Source organism: Lithobates pipiens, unplaced genomic scaffold (genome assembly GCF_037356315.1).
Source record: "Lithobates pipiens isolate NorthernLeopardFrog02 unplaced genomic scaffold, aLitPip1_a1.2 Scaffold_10, whole genome shotgun sequence".
Taxonomy (NCBI): Eukaryota; Metazoa; Chordata; class Amphibia; order Anura; family Ranidae; genus Lithobates; species Lithobates pipiens.
This window is the reverse complement of record NW_027507686.1, coordinates 31,983,342-32,002,920: the sequence shown is the minus strand read 5'-3', so window position 1 is coordinate 32,002,920 and position 19,579 is coordinate 31,983,342. Positions and strand designations below refer to the sequence as shown.

The following is a 19,579-nucleotide window of genomic DNA, read 5'->3' as shown; positions in this document are numbered from 1 at the left end:
GTGTCGCTATGGTAAATATACAATAGATGCAATCACCCCTTCCGGCCGGTAGGCGTCATCGTGCAAACGATAAATTAGGTCTACCTACGGCCGGCAGGTGTCGCTGTGCAAACTATAGCATTGAGTGTACTTCCTCCTCTAGCCGAAAGGTGACGCTGTGCAGCGTGTACAATATGTAGTTCTTCTTTCAGCCGGCAGGTGCCGCTGTGCAGAATAATAATATTAGTTGTACTTGTTCCTCCGGCCGAAAGGTGTCGCTGTGCAGTATGCACATTCATTATCTGTAGTCCCTCCACCGGCCAGCGAGTGTCGCTGTGTCCCGCTCTTGGCGCGCCTTCCGCCCGGTAACTCTCTGGTGTCTCCCGCGCGGTGTGAAGATGGCTGTGTCGGGCGCTCTGCGGGCGGATTTGGCTCGGGCGGTGGAGGGGAGTCAGGTGTTGGTGGTCGGGGCGGGAGGAATCGGCTGCGAACTGCTGAAGAACCTCGTGCTGACCGGATTCACCCAACTGCATGTGGTGAGCGGAGGGACACCAAGTTACTAATGCCCCCCATAACACAATGGAACATCCCGTCCCTCTATAGATTACTGCGGGGGGTGGACTGACCCAAGTGTCAGGAGAGGGACCCCAAAGTATCATCACCTCAATATCACAAAGGAACATACCATCCCCCATATAACTGTAGGAGGGTGGAATAACCCAACTATAGGGAAGGGGGATCCCAATATTATTATCCCATTACCCCATATATCCATGCAGGGGGGTGGACTGACCCAAGTGTTAAGAGGGGGACCACAAAGTATCACCTGAATATCAGAAAAGGAACATACCATCCCCCATATAGCTGTAGGGGGGTGAACTGACCCAGCTATAGGGAAGGGGACCCCAATATTATCATCCCATAACAGTGGAACATCCCATTACCCCATATATCCCTGCAGGGGGGTGGACTGACCCAAGTGTTAGGAGGGTGAACCCCAAAGTATCATCTCAATATCACAAAGGAACATACCATCCCCCATATAACTGTAGGAAGGTTGACCGATCCATCTGTAGGGACAGGGGGCCCCAATATTATCCCATAACAGTGGAACATCCCATTACCCCATATATACCTGCAGGGGGTGGACTGACCCAAGTGTTAGGAGGGGGCCCCCAAAGTTTCCTCCTCAATATCACAGGAACATACCATCCCCAGTATAACTGTGCGGGTTGGACTGACCCAATGTTGGACATGGGGAGACCCCAACATTATCACCCCCCATAACACAATGGGACATCCTATTACCACATGTTTCCTTGCAGGGGGTGGACTGACCCAAGTGCAAAGAGAGGGGGACCCAATATTACCATCACCCCCCAATTAATATGGGATGTCCCATCCCTTCATATATTAAGGGACTGGACAGACCCAGTTGTAATGATAGGGGACCTCGCTATTCTCTTCGGTTTATCCTTGCGCACCCCCCCCCCCCCCCCCCCAGTGTAAGAAGTGGGGAATCGCAAACCCAGAACAGTCCCTGTCATATATCCCTGTGTGGGGTGGACTGACCCAGGTGTAAGGAAGGGGGCCCCCAATATTACCCACCACAAACAAGATGGAGGCTTCTTTGCTCCATGTATTGCAACCCCAGTTCCAAAAAAGTTGGGACGCCGTGTACAAACCTACATCAAAGCAGCATGCAATGATCTGCAAATGTCAGACACGTTTTATTCACATTAGAAAACACATCCAGTGTGAGCTTTGCTTGGTCACTTGTACAAGCTCACCTGTAGGTACAATGAATGGCTCCTGGACCGTCTAGGACAGGGGCGTCCAAACTTTTTTTTTTCACGGAGGGCCAGATTTCAAGTGAACATGCACGAGGGCCGACCATTTTGCCCGACATTCTTTGAACCGTTAAAATTCGGTCTAAGTGTGTTCCTCCGAGCAGCAATACACTGCCCAATGAGAATTCTCCTGCTTTTGTGGCTGTGTGTGGTGAAGAGATGAGCTCGGGCGTGTTATTTGGATATACCGTGTTTACTGTCATATAACACGCACCTTCACTATAAGAGGGAAGTTTCAGGAAAAAAAACTTACATTTTAAATAAAGGACTCTGAAGCAAAATTAGGTTCAGTGCCCATCTGCAGCCTCGCCATTGCCATCGGTGCATTCTGATCAATGCCCATCTGCAGCCTCGCCATTGCCATCAGTGCATTCTGATCAATGCCCATCTGCAGCCTCGCCATTGCCATCAGTGCATTCTGATCAATGCCCATCTGCAGCCTCGCCATTGCCATCAGTGCATTCTGATCAATGCCCATCTGCAGCCTTGCCATTGCCATCAGTGCATTCTGATCAGTGCCCATCTGCAGCCTCGCCATTGCCATCAGTGCATTATGATCAGTGCCCATCTGCAGCCTCGCCATTGCCATCAGTGCATTCTGATCAATGCCCATCTGCAGCCTCGCCATTGCCATCAGTGCATTCTGATCAATGCCCATCTGCAGCCTCGCCATTGCCATCAGTGCATTCTGATCAGTGCCCATCTGCAGCCTCGCCATTGCCATCAGTGCATTCTGATCAATGCCCATCTGCAGCCTCGCCATTGCCATCAGTGCATTCTGATCAATGCCCATCTGCAGCCTCAGAGGTGAAAGGGAGGGGGGCGGGACTAGTGCTAAAAGATTGCATACAGGAGAATCTCCTGTTTACTTTGTGGCCTGTTTAATAGAAAGTCCCGCCTCCTATGATAGAACAGTCGTCCAATTGCAGCCCAGGAGACGGGGCTTCCTATTAGACACTGCCAAGTAAATGGGAGATTCTCGTGTATGTAATCTGACGGCACTCGTCCCGCCCCCTCCGAGGCACCCCCGATAAATACGGTATATATCTTTTGTGGCCCTCGGGGGTCCACGAAAGAGAGATATATATATCTATACATCTCCAAATCACCAGGGGGCCGTATTAAACCATAACACTGGTCAGACTTTGGACATGCCTGGTCTAGGAGATCGTCACAATTGTGCACTGAGATCTTTTCAGATTCTCGGGTGATACTATGTACTCTGGATCAGCGGTCCCCAAACACCCCCCACCCCCTGGCACCAGGGATCGGTCTCGCAGAAGACAACCCCTCCGGGGGAGGGGGTTGGTTTTGCATGAAGGTATGGGTTCTCCTGGAGGAGTTTATTAAGCTATGTACACTGCCATGCAGGGAGTGCTAGGATATGTAACCCCACCAGTGGGCAGCACCCCAGCCCAACCTCAGTCCATATTACTACCCCCACCCCACACACAGGCCAGGTTGATATGTACTTAGAAATCAAGTCCAACTATATATCGCTGTGGTCTTCATACATAATACACTGGGTGCTGCAGTATAAATGGTCCGATGGGAAACACAACACATCCGCACTTAGTTCCATGATCTGCAGTACCGGCTTATGGACCGTAGGGTGCTTCAGTCTTAGGATGAGGAGGTAGTGTTCTGCAAATACAATTTAAAGAAGAGACCCCCTTAAAAAAATAAGTCGGCAGCTACAAATACTGCAGCTGCTGAATTTTAATAATCGGACACTTATCTGTCCCAGGGTCCAGTGATTCGGGGGGAATGAAGCCTGGCTCATCCCCCCTCCTCTCAGCGGCGCCGGCATTGCAACCGTGGGCACCTAGCTGTGGTTTCACAGCCGAGCACCAACCGTGCATGCGCGAGTGGCACCGCGTGCCGTAATTGGCTGCGCAGTCGTCTGGGACCTGTCACGTCCCAGATGACTGACAGGAGGCAGAGCTGAGCCCTTCCTGCGCCGAGGGGAAGGGACGTCACCAGCCCAGGCACTGAAGGAGGCAGACTACGAGGGACCCCCTAGCAACAGGCATTTAGAGGTGAGTATAAAAAAAAAAATTCAAATTTGTTTTTTTGTTTTATGATTTTTATTTTTTTATTTTTTGTGTGGAACACCACTTTAAGGCATGCCACGCGGCCCAGCCCCAACAGGCCAGGGACCGGCACTGGTCTGAGGCCCGGGGGTTGGGGACCTCTGCTGTACATGATATATTTAAAGTCTTTGCAATTCTACGTTGAACGTTATTCTGAAAGTGACATTTTTTTTTTTTTTTTTTTTTAGACAAAGCTTTTCACAGATTGGTGGACCTCTGCCCATCCTTCTCCGATGCTCTAAGATTCTCCAATCATATTACTGACCTGTTTCCAATTAACCTAATGAGTTGTAAAATGTTCCACCAGCTCTTGTCAGTGCCACCTACTTTGCCAGCTTCTTGTTGCCCCGTCCCAACTTTTTTGAGACCTGTTGCTGTCATCAATTTCAAAATTACCTTTTTTTTTGGGGGGGAGACCTCGTCTTGAGAGGTACCTAGCTTCCGCTTATGGCGCCGAGCCGAAGTTCTCTCCTCCTCCCTCCCTGCAATCTCCTGGGACACGTCGCAGGTGCTCAGCCATTCAGATCATGCAGCGTGACTCGGGCATGAGCACTGCGCTCCCGGCTGTGAAGCCGCAAGCTGTGCCGGCGGGGAGGAGAAGGAGAGAACTGAAGCTTTGGGCGGCCACATAGCTGGACCATGGGACAGGTGAGTGTCTAATTTTTAAAGGTCAGCAGATACACTTATTGTAGCTGACTTTTAATAAACACAGAAATGGGAGGAACTCCGCTTTAAGCATTTGTTTTCTATTGTGAATAAAGGATGGGTTTATGAGATTTGCAGATCATTGCATTCTGTATTTATGCAGATTTTACACGGGGTCGCAACTTTTTTGGAATTGGGGTTGTATATCACTGCTGGGGATGGACTGGCTGGAGTGTAGGGGGGGCTCCAATATTTGTATCATCACCCATCGGATAACCCCCATCCTCTGTTCAACCCCACCATCCTCCTCAGGCTGTGTACTGGCTCCTATAAAGCTGCTTTGCAGATGATAATCACCCCCTGCCTGTGGAGCCCCACCTGCATAACCCCATGTCTGTGTAGCCCCACCTCTCTTAGGGTAGTTGTTTCCTTTCTATAACCATCTTCTCCTTCGCAGATTGATCTGGACACCATTGATGTCAGCAACCTGAACAGACAATTCCTCTTCCAGAAGAAGCATGTCGGCCGCTCTAAGGCTCAGGTGAGTTTAGCTTCCAAGACAATGGAAGATTACAACACACAGAGCTCAGTGATTGGCTGGAATGACACCCCTCTGCCACTGTCCCATCTTCTTCATCTCCCAGTCTGGTTGTAATTTTAGTTTCTGCCTGCAGGTGGCGAAAGAAAGCGTCCTCCAGTTCTGTCCGAGCGCCAACATCACCGCGTACCACGACAGCATCATGAAGTGAGTGCAACTATGTCCTGGGGGGAGGGGATACATCTTCTGTGATGTCATCAAGGGAGGGAGGGGGGGCACTGGCTGATTTGGGGGGTGTGGTTTGTTTTTTGGGAGGTGGGGTGTCTGAATAGTCTACCCGCGGGTAAGGAGGGAAGGATTGTATAGTTGGGTGTGTGGATTGTATATTGGGGAGGGGATGATTTGTATATTGGACTGCATTGATTATATACAGTATCTCACAAAAGTGAGTACACCTCTCACATTTTTGTAAATATTTTATTATATCTTTTCATGTGACCACACTGAAAAAATGACACTTTTTGATACAATGTAGAGTAGTGATTGTACAGCTTGTATAGCAGTGTACATTGATGTCCTCTCAAAAAAACAGCCATTAATGTCTAAACTGATGGCAACAAAAATGGTTCTCTCAAGTGCCAGCAGCACTCATGCAGCCCCAAACAATGACACTCCCACCACCATGCTTGACTGTAGGCAAGCCACATGTCTTTGTACTCCTCATCTGCTTGCCGCCACACGCTTGACACCATCTGAACCAAATAAGTTCATCTTCGTCTCATCAGACCTCAGGACATGGTTCCAGTCCTTAGTCTGCTTGTTTTGAGCAAACTGTTGGGCTTTCTGTTGCATTATCTTTATCAGAGGCTTCCTTCCGGGATGACAGCCACGCAAACCAATTTGATGCAGTGTGTGGCATATGGTCTGAGCACTGGCAGGCTGACCCCCGCCCCCACACCCCCCTTCAACCTCTGCAAGCACTCATACGTCTATTTCCCAAAGATAACCTCTGGATATGATGCTGAGCACGCGCACAGAACTTATTTGGTCGACCATGGCGAAGCCTGTTCTGAGTGGAACCTGTCCTGTTAAACCGCTGTATGGCCTTGGCCACCGTGCTGCAGCTCAGTTTCAGGGTCTTGACAATCTTCTTATAGCCTGGGCTATCTTTATGTAGAGCAGCAATTCCCTTTTCAGATCCTTAGTTCTTTGCCATGAGGTGCCATGTTGAATTTCCAGTGACCAGTATGAGAGTGATAACACCAAATTTAACACACCTGCTCCCCATTCACACCTGAGACCTTGTAACACGAGTCACATGACAACGGGGAGGGAAAGTGGCCAATCTGGCCCAATTTGGACATTTTCACTCGGGTTTGTTGCCAGCGGTTTAGACATTTAATGGCTGCGTTGAGTTATTTTGAGGGGACTGCAAATTTACACTGTTATACAAGCTGTACACTCACTACTTTACATTGTAGCAAAGTGTCATTTCTTCAGTGTTGTCACATGAAAAGATATAATAAATATTTACAAAAAATGAGTGGTGTACTCGCTCTTGTGAGATACTGTATTAGGCGGGGGGGGGGGGGGGGGTGCGAATCATCTATTGGTGGTAAAGGGGTAAGGATTGTGTAATTGGAGGGGATGGTTTGTATAGTGGGGTGTGTACATCAATTGGGCTGTAAAGATTGTATTTTGGAGGGTAGAAAGTATGAATCGTTTATTGGGGGGGATTGTATAATTGGGGAGAGGGGTTTGTATAATGGGGTGTGTGGATTATAAATTGTGTTTGTGGGGAGATTGTGTTTTTGGAGTAGGTGGTATGGTTTTGTATAGCGGGCATATTGGAGGGGACAGAGGTGGAGAGAAAGTGTCTGACCCCCCCCTCCCCCACTGGTCAGTGATGAAGGGTCTGCGCTCAGTGTCATCTCTTTGTGGACTAACTTACTCCTGAACTCCCAATACTATACAGGCTGACATTTGTGATTTTTGCCTTTTAGCGCAGAGTACGATGTGGAATTCTTCCGGAAATTCACTCTGGTGATGAACGCCTTGGACAACAGAGGTACTGTACTCACTGGAGGGGTGACATCCTAGCAAAACTAAGGGGTGTGCTGCTCTGGCCCTCAGTTGGGTCCCCTTCATGGGAGGTCAGATGATCAGGTGCAAAAAACAAACAAAAAACTGTCCGCATTCCAAAAGAATTCTTTAAACACTGGAACGCTGGAGATGAACTTGAAGTTCATCTCCACTACATGAACAGAGTCCCCGCAGAAGTTAACTGACTTGTTTCACCTAAAAGGCTGGGCTGAATAGAGGTCACTACAGTTAAACCCAGCGGTGCGGGTGAAACTTGTGGGGGGGTGCTCACATGAAGGGACTTTCTGTTCATAGTGTCCAGATGAATAAAGTTACCAGCGTTTTTTTTTTTTTTTTTTTTTTTTTTTTTTGGGGGGTTGGGGTGACACCTTACACAGAGCAATAGAAATGTGTTTTTGAATTATGGATGTTGGAGTGCAGTGTACACACAAGCTGGAAGAGAGCTGCTTGTCATAACATCAGCAGATGTAGGAAAAAGTCTAAATTAAACCTATTTATAAAGAAAAGTCCGGTGACCGGGTCTGTCTGTCTGTCCTTCCCACTCACAGTTGCCCGGAACCACGTGAACCGGATGTGCCTGGCGGCGGATATTCCCCTGATTGAGAGCGGCACGGCTGGGTACCTTGGACAAGTCACCGTCATCAAGAAGGTTGGTATCATTGTCCTGGGTGACAATGCCACTGTCTGTACAGTCATACCATAATAGCTTACGCTGGGCTTTTCCCCCCTGTGTACAGGGTGTCACCGAGTGCTATGAGTGTCGACCCAAACCCACCCAGAAGACCTTCCCCGGGTGCACCATCCGCAACACTCCCTCCGAGCCCATCCACTGCATTGTCTGGGCCAAATACCTCTTTAAGTAAGATCCGATATTCCGCCTGTTAGGACTATTTTGGTGATAATATCCTTTCTTGTGCAGCTGATTATGTCTTTGTGTCTGCAGTCAGCTGTTTGGGGAGGAGGATGCCGACCAGGAGGTGTCACCGGACACTGCCGACCCCGAGGCCTCCTGTGAGTACTAAACAGGTTTTATCTTTCTGTAAGGTGTGTCCCTGATTTACCCCACAAATGTCTCTAACATGTCCACTCACTCCCCAATATTTCATCCATCTTCCTCAATATACCTTTTACACCCCCCTAGCAATAGAATCCACACACCCCACCAACCAATATTTGAGCCACTACGATGCACCAACACCCCCCATTTACAGTCTATACTCAATGTCCCTAACCTGTCCACCTTTTATTACAGGGGAACCAACAGAGGCCGCAGAGCGAGCTAAAGCCTCTAATGAAGACGGAGACATCAAGAGGGTGTCGACCAAGGTGTGGGCTCGGGACATCAGTTATGACTCTGTGAAACTCTTCAATAAGGTAAATTCAGCAACGTTTTTTTTTTTTTTTACAGTTTCTGGCTTTTCGATTAGTGATATGTTTTAAAACTAAATTTGGCTGAGGGTGCAGTCTTTAAAGCTGGTTCTTTGTGCTGTCGCTCCTGATCATTACATGCAAGAACACCTCCCCAGCATCCCTTTAGATCAGGGGTCTCAAACTGGCGGCCCTCCAGCTGTTGCGAAACTACAAATCCCATCATGCCTCTGCCTGTGGGAGCCATGCTTGTAACATTCAGCCTCGCAATGCCTCATGGGACTTGTAGTTTTGCAGCAGCTGGAGGGCCGCCAGTTTGAGACCCCAGCTTTAGATGTATATCCCTGCTGACAATTGTGTTCTGCAGACTTCAGCTGTGCAGTCTGTTGATCAGTTGCTTGATTACTCTGTTAGATCTGACTGCCTGGCTAAAGTCTTCATCACCATGTGGCCAGCGGGGAGAAGCATGTATGTTTTAAAGGGGTCCCAAGGATGTGTTCCCCAGCATCTCAAACCATGTGTAAGGGGGGGGGGGAGCTTCCTGATCACAGCTAGTAACTTTGAACAGTCTCACCAGTACCTGTATATTAACCCCTTCACCTCCTCATATTTTATGTGCTGTATGTGGTGCACTGCTGTCAAGCTTTGTTTAAAGAGTTTTCCACCCAAAAGTGGAAGGTCCGCTTATCTGCGCCCCGCCCACCACCCTCCGGTGCCACATTGGGGGGGGGAGGTGTCTAGTGAGTACCTGTTTTTGACAGGTACCCATCCCCGCCGCTTCCGCCCCACTGGGCCAGGCAGAAAGTGCAGTGCGTTTCACGCATACGCAGTAGGAAACCAACCCTCAACCCCCCCCCCATTCATTTTTTTTTTTCTTGTATAGAATGCCTCTGGGTACAGTGTTGCATGGCAGTGTGTCAGTCAAACCAAAACTGGAAGCTGATTGTTTTCTATGCAGAGCTGCACCAGTTTTTACTCTCTCCAGTTTTCATAAATCAACCCCATTGTCACCTTGTCCATGCAGAGCTAAGTGACCGTGTCTTTACAAAGGTGTGCCTCCAACATCCCCCATACTCCCCTAACCATCACTACCTCACTGCTAAAATGACTGATAATCAGAAAGGAGGGTAATGTCACTACTCTTGTCGTGATGGCACTCAGGTTTAGTGATTGGCTGTTAGACCTTTGGCACTGTCATGGAATCAGGTCACATGCTCGTCCATGCCCAGAAGTTTTGGGTATTCCCACTGACAGCGAAGGAGGAAGGAGCTCTGGTAAGGTTAAAGGGGGTCAGGTGGTCCCTTTTGCAGGGACAATGTTATTTTGCCCTGGATGGACAATTTCAGTGTCTTTATTTAGTAGAATGAAGGTTTAAAAAAATAAATTCTTGTCCACCCATTTGAGGGATGCATGAATTCAGATAGTCGGTTATTACTGCTGCTCACAGGAGGGTTAGACATCAGAAACCAGGAAAATCGTAGGCCAGTCTCCATATAAATTCCCCCCCTGTACCCAGCATGCCTCAGGTTTGGTTATATTTCTGTTGCACTCGATCCATATCCATATATTTCTGGTGGTGAATGTGTCTCTTTTCACTCAGCTATTCAAAGACGATATCCGTTACCTGCTGACTATGGACAAGCTGTGGCGGAAGAGGACACCCCCTGTGCCATTGGACTGGGCCAGCCTGCAGGACGGTGGTAATCACCTGGTGTGAGTGGAGAAAAAATGGCAGTGGATTGGTGTGAGTGATCGCTGTGTGCATGTGTACACACTTCTGATTGGTCTGAGTGATCGATGTGTGCGTATGTACGTTACATGCTGGTTATACACACTTCTGATTGGTCTGAGATCGGTGTACAAGCTTCTGATTGATCTGAGGCGTTGATATATGCTCACATTCATTACATGTTAGTTTGAAGGCTTCTGATTGGTCTGAAAGGTTGCCTTATGTATATAAGGTGGAGGTGAACACTTTTCTGATTGGTCTAGGTTGCTGTGTCTTCCAGATAAAGACTCTGAACAGAAAAAAGATTCCTCTGCCATTGGGTTGAAGGATCAGCAAGTCCTGGATGTCGCCGGATATGCAGAACTCTTCTCCCACAGCGTGAAGACGTTATGGGGACAGCTGAGGGAAAAGGGAGATAACGCCTCGCTTGTATGGGACAAGGTGAGTCATCAATGAGGGAAACGGTGCTGCCCTCTAAAAGAATTCTGGTATTTGTTGTAGAGGGGTCTGTCTATCTTACATCCACTGTGCTGACACACACCGTCTCTTGGGGAAGATGCGACTATAAAGGTAGGAATACTATGTAGGTACTTTGCTGTTTGCAGAACTATTAGCCCGGCCACTGCTGCCATTAGGACTGAAGGCTTTTGAGAGGATTACAGAGGTAGAGTGCTGTGATGTACAGGACTTTGCTGCCCCGTCCCACCAGTCAGGATCGATCTGCATTGCATAGAAAAGCACCAGAGACCCAGTAATATCACTGGGGCCAAAATGTAATGTGACTGGTTTTTTGTTTTTTTTAAAGCGTAGCTAAACTTGCCTTTTTTATTTTTTTCCAACTTGCTCAAAGTTTGACAGCAAAACTTTGTTTGCTTTGTCCACTTGCAACCGCTCCACGCACATATACTTCCGCAGGCCGACCGCTCTGTGCCATATCAGGTACCTAGTACGTGATCTAACACTTCCGCTGATTGGCTCCCACTGTGATTGGACACAGCAGGAGCCAATCAGCGGACCTGATGATCGTTCATGAGAACGGCCGACCGCTGTTCTGCCTGCTATATTTAAACAAGGCAGGTCGCCAAGACTGAGATCCTGTGTTTCTGCTAAGCAGGGATACTGATCTCTGCCTTCCCCTCATCACAGCACCTCCCCCACAGTTAGCAAGCACTCCCTAGGGATGTTAACCCCTTCCCTGCCAGTGTCAGGACAGTGCATATTTTTTTTTAGCACTGATCACTGTATTGGTGTCACTGGTCCCCAAAAAGTCAGTGTCCGATTTTGTTCGCTGCAAGATCGCAGTCCCACAATAAGCCGCTGATTGCTGCCACTACTACAAAAAAAATATATATATCCTATAGATGCTATAACTTTTTTGCACAAACCAATCAATATATGCTTATTGGGATTTTTCTTTTTATCATTCCAAAACTATGTAGCAGAATACATATTGGCCTAAATTGATGATGAAATTAGATTGTTTTACAATTTTTGTTATTGAACACACACACACACACACACACACACACGTATATATATATGTGTGTATGTATATATAAAATTTCAAAACTGTAGGTCTTATTTGTTTATAGCCCAAAAAGTAAACGGAGAGGGCATCAAATACCAAAATAGGGTGGGGGGGGGTATTTGGGTATAGCGTTGCGCAATTGTCAGTTAAAGTAACGCAATGCCGTATCGCAAAAATATTAAATAGCCTGGTCATGAAGGGGGGTAAACCTTTGGCGCTTTAGTTTGTTTATATGTGGGGGATTGGGAGGGGGTACCAAAAATGAGAATATTAAACTTTTTAGTGAACAAAATTGTTGCTATGCGTAGTAGCGATCACTTGTTTTTTGTGATGCTTACTGTCTGTGGTCTCTTTTATAGGACGATCCCCCAGCGATGGACTTTGTAACGTCAGCTGCCAATCTTCGGATGCACATCTTCAGCATGAACATGAAAAGCCGCTTCGATATAAAGTGTAAGACTCTTCTCTCCCACTCCCATCCATCCCCCCCCCATACCCTCTCCTTGCAGGATGATGATTCAACATAGTAAATACTAAAGCGTGTTTGTCTCTTCCACAGCCATGGCGGGGAACATCATCCCAGCAATTGCTACCACCAACGCCATCATATCCGGGCTGATTGTACTGGAGGGCCTGAAAATCTTATCGGGAAGTCTGGAGCAATGCAGAACGGTAAATCTTCTTCTCCTCAATACAATATTTGGGGTCACATAAGTTCTAATAGCAGAATGGCCCAAAAACCAGTTTTGTTAAGCAGGTCTGGATCAGGGAAAAACAGTTTTTCGGAATGCAGTAGGAGCTTTTCTGCTCCTGCCTGAATTTTGCCCTCCAGTATGTATGGAGTGGTACTCTATGTGGAGCGCAGTGATTTTCAGGTACTTTTTATATTGGCTCCTCTCCCATTACAAGCAGTGATAACTAGTCTTTTGTGATATCGGCAGTACCTTATTAAATATCCATTCTGATTTACACTTGGATTGCAGTTCTCCTTTTAAATACGAGCTTGATACTCTGACCTCTTCTGTAGGTGTATCTGAGTAAACAGCCCAATCCACGCAAAAAGCTGCTGGTTCCCTGCGTGCTGGATCGCCCCAACCCCGACTGCTACGTGTGCGCAAGCCGGCCGGAGGTGACAGTAAAGCTGAATGTCCACAAGTTGACGGTGCAATCACTACAGGACAAGGTGAATATAATGGAGGGTGATAGGCCTTTGTGTGTGTGTCTGATGGGGGTGATGGGCCTGCGTGTGTGTGGGGGTGATGGGCCTGCGTGTGTGTGGGGGTGATGGGCCATGAGTGTGTGTGGGGGTGATGGGCCATGAGTGTGTGTGGGGGTGATGGGCCATGAGTGTGTGTGGGGGTGATGGGCCTGCGTGTGTGTGGGGGTGATGGGCCTGCGTGTGTGTGGGGGTGATGGGCCTGCGTGTGTGTGGGGGTGATGGGCCCGCGTGTGTGTGGGGGTGATGGGCCTGCGTGTGTGTGGGGGTGATGGGCCTGCGTGGGGGTGATGGGCCTGCGTGGGGGTGATGGGCCTGCGTGTGTGTGTGTGTGTGGTGGGTGATGGGCCTGCGCGCGCGTGTGTGTGTGTGTGTGTGTGTGTGTGTGTGTGTGTGTGTGTGTGGGGGGGGGGGGGGGGTGATGGACGTGTGTGTGTGTGTGTGTGTGTGGGGGGGGGGGGTGGTGTGCGTGTGTGTGTGTGTGTGTGATGGGCCTCTATGTATGGGTATGCCTACTCCTTCCACAGAGAGCACCAGTGCCTTTACACCACTTGGGCATTTATTCCCCCCCCCCCGATCACCGATATCGGGTACGAGAGACAGCATTGAGGCTGAGCTGTGGCTGCACCTCCATTTGATGGGTCTTTCACAAGACAGCTGTGTATAGTGGAGAAGGGGATACACCAGGGGCCCGAATGAGGGTCTCTGCAATGATAGGTCTGTCAGAGGACCGGTGTGTGTATAGTGGAATAGGGGGCACACTGGGGGCCCATGCGAGAGGTTGCAGTGTTGTGTTTTCCATGACATGTTCACCAGTCGCTCGATGTGGGAGATCTCGGGCATTCCTCGTATGGCCATATTCTGTCCTTTTTACTAACAGAAGTCACAGAGCAGAGTCTGCAAGTAATGCATTTGTATTCTACCATCAGGGCTGCCTCTGTGCAGCGCCGCCTGTCTTCCATGAGTACAAATAAGTTTTGGGTTCATTTTCCAGATAATCAAGGAGAAGTTTGGGATGGTGGCTCCTGATGTCCAGATAGAAGATGGCAAAGGCACAATCCTCATCTCCTCTGAGGCTGGGGAGACAGACGGTGAGTGACAATGCTGCTAAGCTCCGTGATAACATGTTACATATCTGTTGGAGGCGGGGCTTCATTAGAGGTAGATTTCAATGGGAAGAAGAACCACAGTACAATGCAGTCAGTGGTGTGGCGCTGATGCTGCGGATGATATAACTGGTACAATAGATCATAGTGTTTGCACATAAACCTCCAGGTGATTTGTACTCCCCATCTTAAGCTGCTTTTTCTACAGTTCCCTTGTCTCCCCTTCCCCATTGGCTGAGTGACGTGTTCACATGTAGGAAAATTAGCTTATAGCCACTAGCAGGAAGTACAGGGGGAGATCAATTATAGCAATACAAGACTTCCTATGAATGGCTGAGAAGTGCTTAGCCTAACACAATTCCAGTAGCAGACAAAATCCCTGTATTGCTGCCAGGACACAGCCTTATATATTGTATTTTGCAGATGCTATATAAGGTTATATTTTGTTCCACTTGCCCCCCTCCCTATTAGATTGTAAGCGCTCTGGAGCTGGGCCTTCCTAACCCTCTTGTATTAAGTTATATAATATAATACAGGGCTGACAGTGCTCACAGCAGTTGGTAAATTTAACCTAAGATGGAGTTAGGTTTAAATGTAACTGCTCATAACGTTTTTTTTTTTTTTTTTTGTAGAATTTATTTTATTTTTTGCATATATATTCCTTGTGTTTGTATTTTTATTTATTTAGCAAACAACAACAGGAAGTTGTCTGATTTTGGCATTCGGAACAACACGCGGCTCCAGGCGGATGACTTTCTGCAGGATTACACCCTCCTGATCAATGTACTGCACAGGTCAGTTGAAGATGTGTGTCGTCATTGTCTTTGCTTAGCCTCAGCTATCCTGGGCCATATAATCAGTGATGTCACCAAAAAAGCCACCAGTGTCTGATGTCTTATTGTATATATGTCAGTGTGTCATCTCCAAGTTTCCATTAACTTTAACTGCCATCATATTGTGAAAATATCTGCAGGGCGTGCCCGTGGGTCCTGCGGATTTGATGTCTGCCAGCAACCCGTGAGTGCTGTGTAGAGGCAGAACGGGGAACTGCCTATGTAAACAAGGGGATTCCCTGTTCTGCCAGGTGACATGTCCGATCTTCTGTTCCCAGTGATCTCTCATATCCCAGTGAGCCCATATCCCCTACAGTGGGAACACGGCTAACCCCTTCCCTGCCAGGGTAATTTTTACATTGATCAGTGAGTGCATTTTTATAGCACTGATAAATGTAATGTCACTGGTCCCCAAAAAGTTTATTTTGGGGTCAGATTTGTCTGCTGGAATGTCATAATCCCGCTAAAAATTGCAGATTGCTGCCATTACCAGAAAAAACAATAAAAAAATAAAAGACCTTAAATCTATCCCATAGTCTGTTCACGTGATAGCCAATCAACCATTCAGAAGTATGTAGAATATACATCGGCCTAAACTGATGAATGATTTTTTTTTTTTTTTTTTTTTTATCTGTTTTATAGCACAGAGTAAAAGTGTGTTTTTTGTTTGTTTTGTTTTTCAAAATTGTCTGTCCTTTTTTGTTTATAGCGCAAAAATAAAAAACAAGTGATCAAATATCACTAAAAAAAGATCTATTTGTGGGTAAAAAAAAAAAAAAAAAAAACGTACTTTTTTGTTTGGGCACAGCTTTGCACGACCCACAAATTGTTTAGTTAAAGAGGAAGTAAACCCTGATGAGTTTACTTCCTCTTTCATTCCCTGCAAAGGTAAAGCATAATGGACCACTATACATCTCACAGTAGTCCATTATGTGTCACTTACCTGACACAGGAGCCAGCAAAGTCCCCTGTAGTCCGGCGCATCCATCTTCTCGGTGGGTCTCGCCGCTCCACCGCTGTCATTTGGCGAAGCCGCGATGACGGCGCTCCCGCGCATGCGCACGGGAGCCGCCACGCACGGCATATCGCCGTTGATGGCGGCACGCTCAGTGCGCTTGCGCGCAGCTGTCTACGACGCACGCACCGTAGACAGCGGTGCCTGTCTTTCAGTAAATATCTCCTAAACCGTGCAGGTTTAGGAGATATTTCTTGGACCTACAGGTAAGCCTTAATCTAGGCTTACCTGTAGGTCAAAGTGTGTTGTAAGGGTTTACAACCACTTTAAAACGACGCAGTGCCATATCGCAAAAAATGGCCTGAACATTAAGGGGGCAAATCCTCCCGTGGCTGAAGTGGTTAAAGAGGGCCTGTGCTTTGGAAGCTATACCCAAAAAAAGTAACCGCTTTGTTCTTGGTAGAGAAGCAGGGTTTTGAATCCTCATACCATTGCTGCCCCCCTTATGACTATCTAATGGCTAGTGGGGTAATAAGTGGAAGAAGCACAGATCCACAGAATGAATGAAGTAGGGAGAGCTTTGCACTGCAGGTCCTCAGGTACAACTTCCTCTAAAAGCAGAGAACAATAAGCAGCACAGTAGTGACATGGCTGCACCTCCTGAAACTAGAGGTCACAGGCATTGATGCCTTTAGATCTCTCACTGCAGATATACAGCTGTTGAAAGGTTACAAAACATGAGGAGAATTTATTTTCCTTTTTTTTTTTTTTTTTTTTTGGGTACTTCTAAGGAACAGTTAACATTTCCTCCTCCTGCACCCAGAGGGGAGATATTTAGTCAAATTGGAGTATACAGAATCCAGTGCAGCTCTGCATAGAGAAACCAGGCACTTTCCAGGTTTTATTGTCAAACTTAATTGAACAAGCTGAGAAGCTGGTTACTAAGCACAGCTGCACCACACTATGTGTGCTCCAGTTTTCGTACGTCTTTCCCAGTGTCCTCTGCCTCTTCTTCTTCCTTTCTGTGGTTGATTTATTTTTCTTGTGTATATCCAGGGAGGATTTGGAGAAAGATGTGGAGTTTGAAGTTGTGGGAGATGCGCCTGAAAAGGCTCCACAGCAACCAGCAGATGCGGCCAGTACCAGTATTACCAATGGCAGCGATGATGGAGCACAACCCTCAACATCCACAGGTAACGAGAGGGCAACCTGCCCCATTTACTAGTGTTTAAGGGAAGAACTTTTTATCCCATCCCCCATATTAGTATAGTAGTATTGTAATAAGTATTATACATTTATATATCTCTGGCATATACTGCAGTGATGTACAGAATACTGAGCCAGTCACATCAGTCTCCTCACCAGAGGAGCTTACACTCTAAATTTCCCTCTACAACAGTCGCACTATTTTTAGATCCCTTTATATCACTCTTACGTATTCCACAGTGCTGTCCCGGGAAAAATGAACTAGTCAAATCAGTCTCCAGAGGAACTTGTATTTTAAGATACAGTTGGGGGTAGTTGTAGCAGAGCTGGGTCACCATAGTTATGGTGTCTATAAAGGTTCTGCATTGTGCTGTAGTATCAGTTCTGATTCAGGAGATATCACTCTTTCGCTCTCTATTTAGCACCAGAACAAGATGATGTGCTGATCATGGATTCGGATGAGGAGGTTCCGTCGTCTTCCAGCAACACTGATGTCAATATGGAGAGCGCTACTCTAAAGAGGAAGCTGTCGGACGATGAAGTCGTGAGCAGTAAAAAGAAGCGTGTGGATCCAGCAGAGGAGCAGGATGATGACATCATTGCGCTGGACTGAGCACCCTTTGCACACCGCTACAACTAAATTTTCATATTTTGTCATGTGACTTCTGTTAGGGTGTGTTAAACGTCTGTAGCTAGAACTCTCCGCCCCCTCGTCACGCCATCAAATCCAGCGGCACTCCTCTTGTTTTGTGATTCTCTGACATTGGGAAGCCATGATTAATTATGTGCTTGTGGCTGTTGCGTGTGGCGGGAGCCCTTCTTCGGTTACACGTTTAGCAAGCCATACTGTGGTATCCGGATAAGTTTTTGTATTTATGTTTGTACGTATTTTTTATACCTAGGTTAGAAAAGGGACTTTCTAGAGCAGAATGTTTCTCACACCCTACAAAGTGCTGCGTCACGTACCCTTGGCTCCCTGCTGGGCGCAGAGCTCTTCTGCACTGACAGGTGCTCAGTACGTTACTGTAAGCTGGACGCGGTCCATGCTTGGCAAGAACTGTGTGCTTTGTTTCAGGTTATTTATATTCCTTGTTTTGTAAAACTCAGTACTGCTCCTTACTCTATCCTCTGAAAGGACCAAATAAAAACACGTCTTGTATAAGCATGAGTGATGACTTTCCAGGGTGGGGTTGATGTCACTATGAAGAAAGGCCCCTTCTGGGCAGGTTGGGTTCGCTGTGAGGGAAGTAACTTCCCAAATGGGCTCTGTGCGGTTGCTATGATGGACGTTTTGCGGTGGAGGCCCCTTTCATCTTGTGCATTACAAAACTGTTGTGAATGCACTTACACCTTGTTCACACGGCTTAATTATCTGTAAGATGCAACTAATCTACAGATTTTAGAGCAGCTTCATCTGATACTGTCTGTGACTTTGTCAAGCCATGTCTGACTGGTCAAATTCCCTATCTCATTTTACATTTGTGGAACCTCTTGTGCACGAAGTGTTTGATCCACATGGTAGACAAGGTCTCTTCAGCCTGATCAACAATGCTATTGGTTGTAAAAGTACCGATCCTCCTCGGCAGAAGAAGCCTAAAGCCCCATACACACGATCAGTTTTTCTGCTGAGTTTTTTTTTTTTTTTTTGCCCGAAAATTACTTGGAACCCCCCAAACATATTATTTATTATTATTTAATTTTTTTATTTTTTTACAAACACCCTAGAGAATGAATATGGCGGTTGTTGCAATACTTTGTCACCCCATATTTGCGCAGCGATTTTACAAGTGCACTCATTTTGGAAAAAATACATGTTTTTAAATTAAATAAGACAACAGTAAAGTTAGCCCAATTTTCTTTTTATATTGTTAAAGATGATGTAAATTGATACCCAACATGTCACGCTTCAAAACTGCGCCTGCTTGTGCATTGGTGACAAACTTTTACCCTTAAAAAAAAATCTCCGTAGGCAAGAATTATTGCTCTCGCTCTGATTGCAGTGATACCTCACATATGTGGTTTGAACACAGTTTTCATACGCGGGCGCTGCACGCGTATACATTCGCTTCTGCCTGCAGGACTTTTTCTTATTTTACCTTTTTTATTTTTACACTGTTCTTATTTTTAAAAAAAAAGTCACTTTTATTCCTATTACAAGGAATGTAGACATCCTTTGTAATAGGAAAAAAGCATGACAGGATCTCTTAAATATGGCATCTGATTTTAAATAGACCTCAGATGTCATATTTACATAAATTGCAATTGATGTCACTTCTGCCCTGCAATGGTATGGAGACGGGTGGGGCCATCTTCCCCTCACTTGTCTCTATACCACACACAAGGAAGAAAACTGATCGGCTCTGGTAAGCAGCGAAGGGCACTAGAGTGGGGGGTGGGGGGGTGATCTTGCAGCGAGTCTGCCGCAGAGAC

The 19,579-nt window shown here is 46.9% G+C and overlaps 1 protein-coding gene across 1 annotated transcript; it reads left to right on the top strand.

Annotated features, from left to right (window-relative positions):
• The first annotated feature begins 348 nt into the window (after positions 1 to 348).
• UBA2 (ubiquitin like modifier activating enzyme 2) lies at positions 349 to 18,311 on the top strand. The gene is made up of 17 exons (XM_077453388.1): positions 349 to 515; positions 5,025 to 5,108; positions 5,242 to 5,312; positions 7,109 to 7,173; positions 7,757 to 7,857; positions 7,946 to 8,067; positions 8,152 to 8,219; positions 8,461 to 8,582; positions 10,177 to 10,276; positions 10,586 to 10,746; positions 12,193 to 12,286; positions 12,393 to 12,505; positions 12,861 to 13,016; positions 14,044 to 14,140; positions 14,844 to 14,949; positions 17,000 to 17,136; positions 17,572 to 18,311. The coding sequence occupies exons 1-17, from the start codon at positions 378 to 380 to the stop codon at positions 17,760 to 17,762; spliced, it is 1,926 nt and encodes a 641-aa protein (XP_077309514.1). The 5' UTR covers positions 349 to 377; the 3' UTR covers positions 17,763 to 18,311.
• Positions 18,312 to 19,579: the final 1,268 nt, after the last annotated feature.

Coding starts and splice junctions, on each gene's coding strand:
- UBA2 (XM_077453388.1), top strand. CDS start 378: ATGGCTGTGTCGGGCGCTCTGCGGGCGGATTTGGCTCGGGCGGTGGAG. Junction 12,287..12,392: donor AAGCCGCTTCGATATAAAGT/GTAAGACTCTTC, acceptor TCTCTTCCACAG/CCATGGCGGGGAACATCATC. Junction 17,137..17,571: donor ACAACCCTCAACATCCACAG/GTAACGAGAGGG, acceptor CTCTCTATTTAG/CACCAGAACAAGATGATGTG.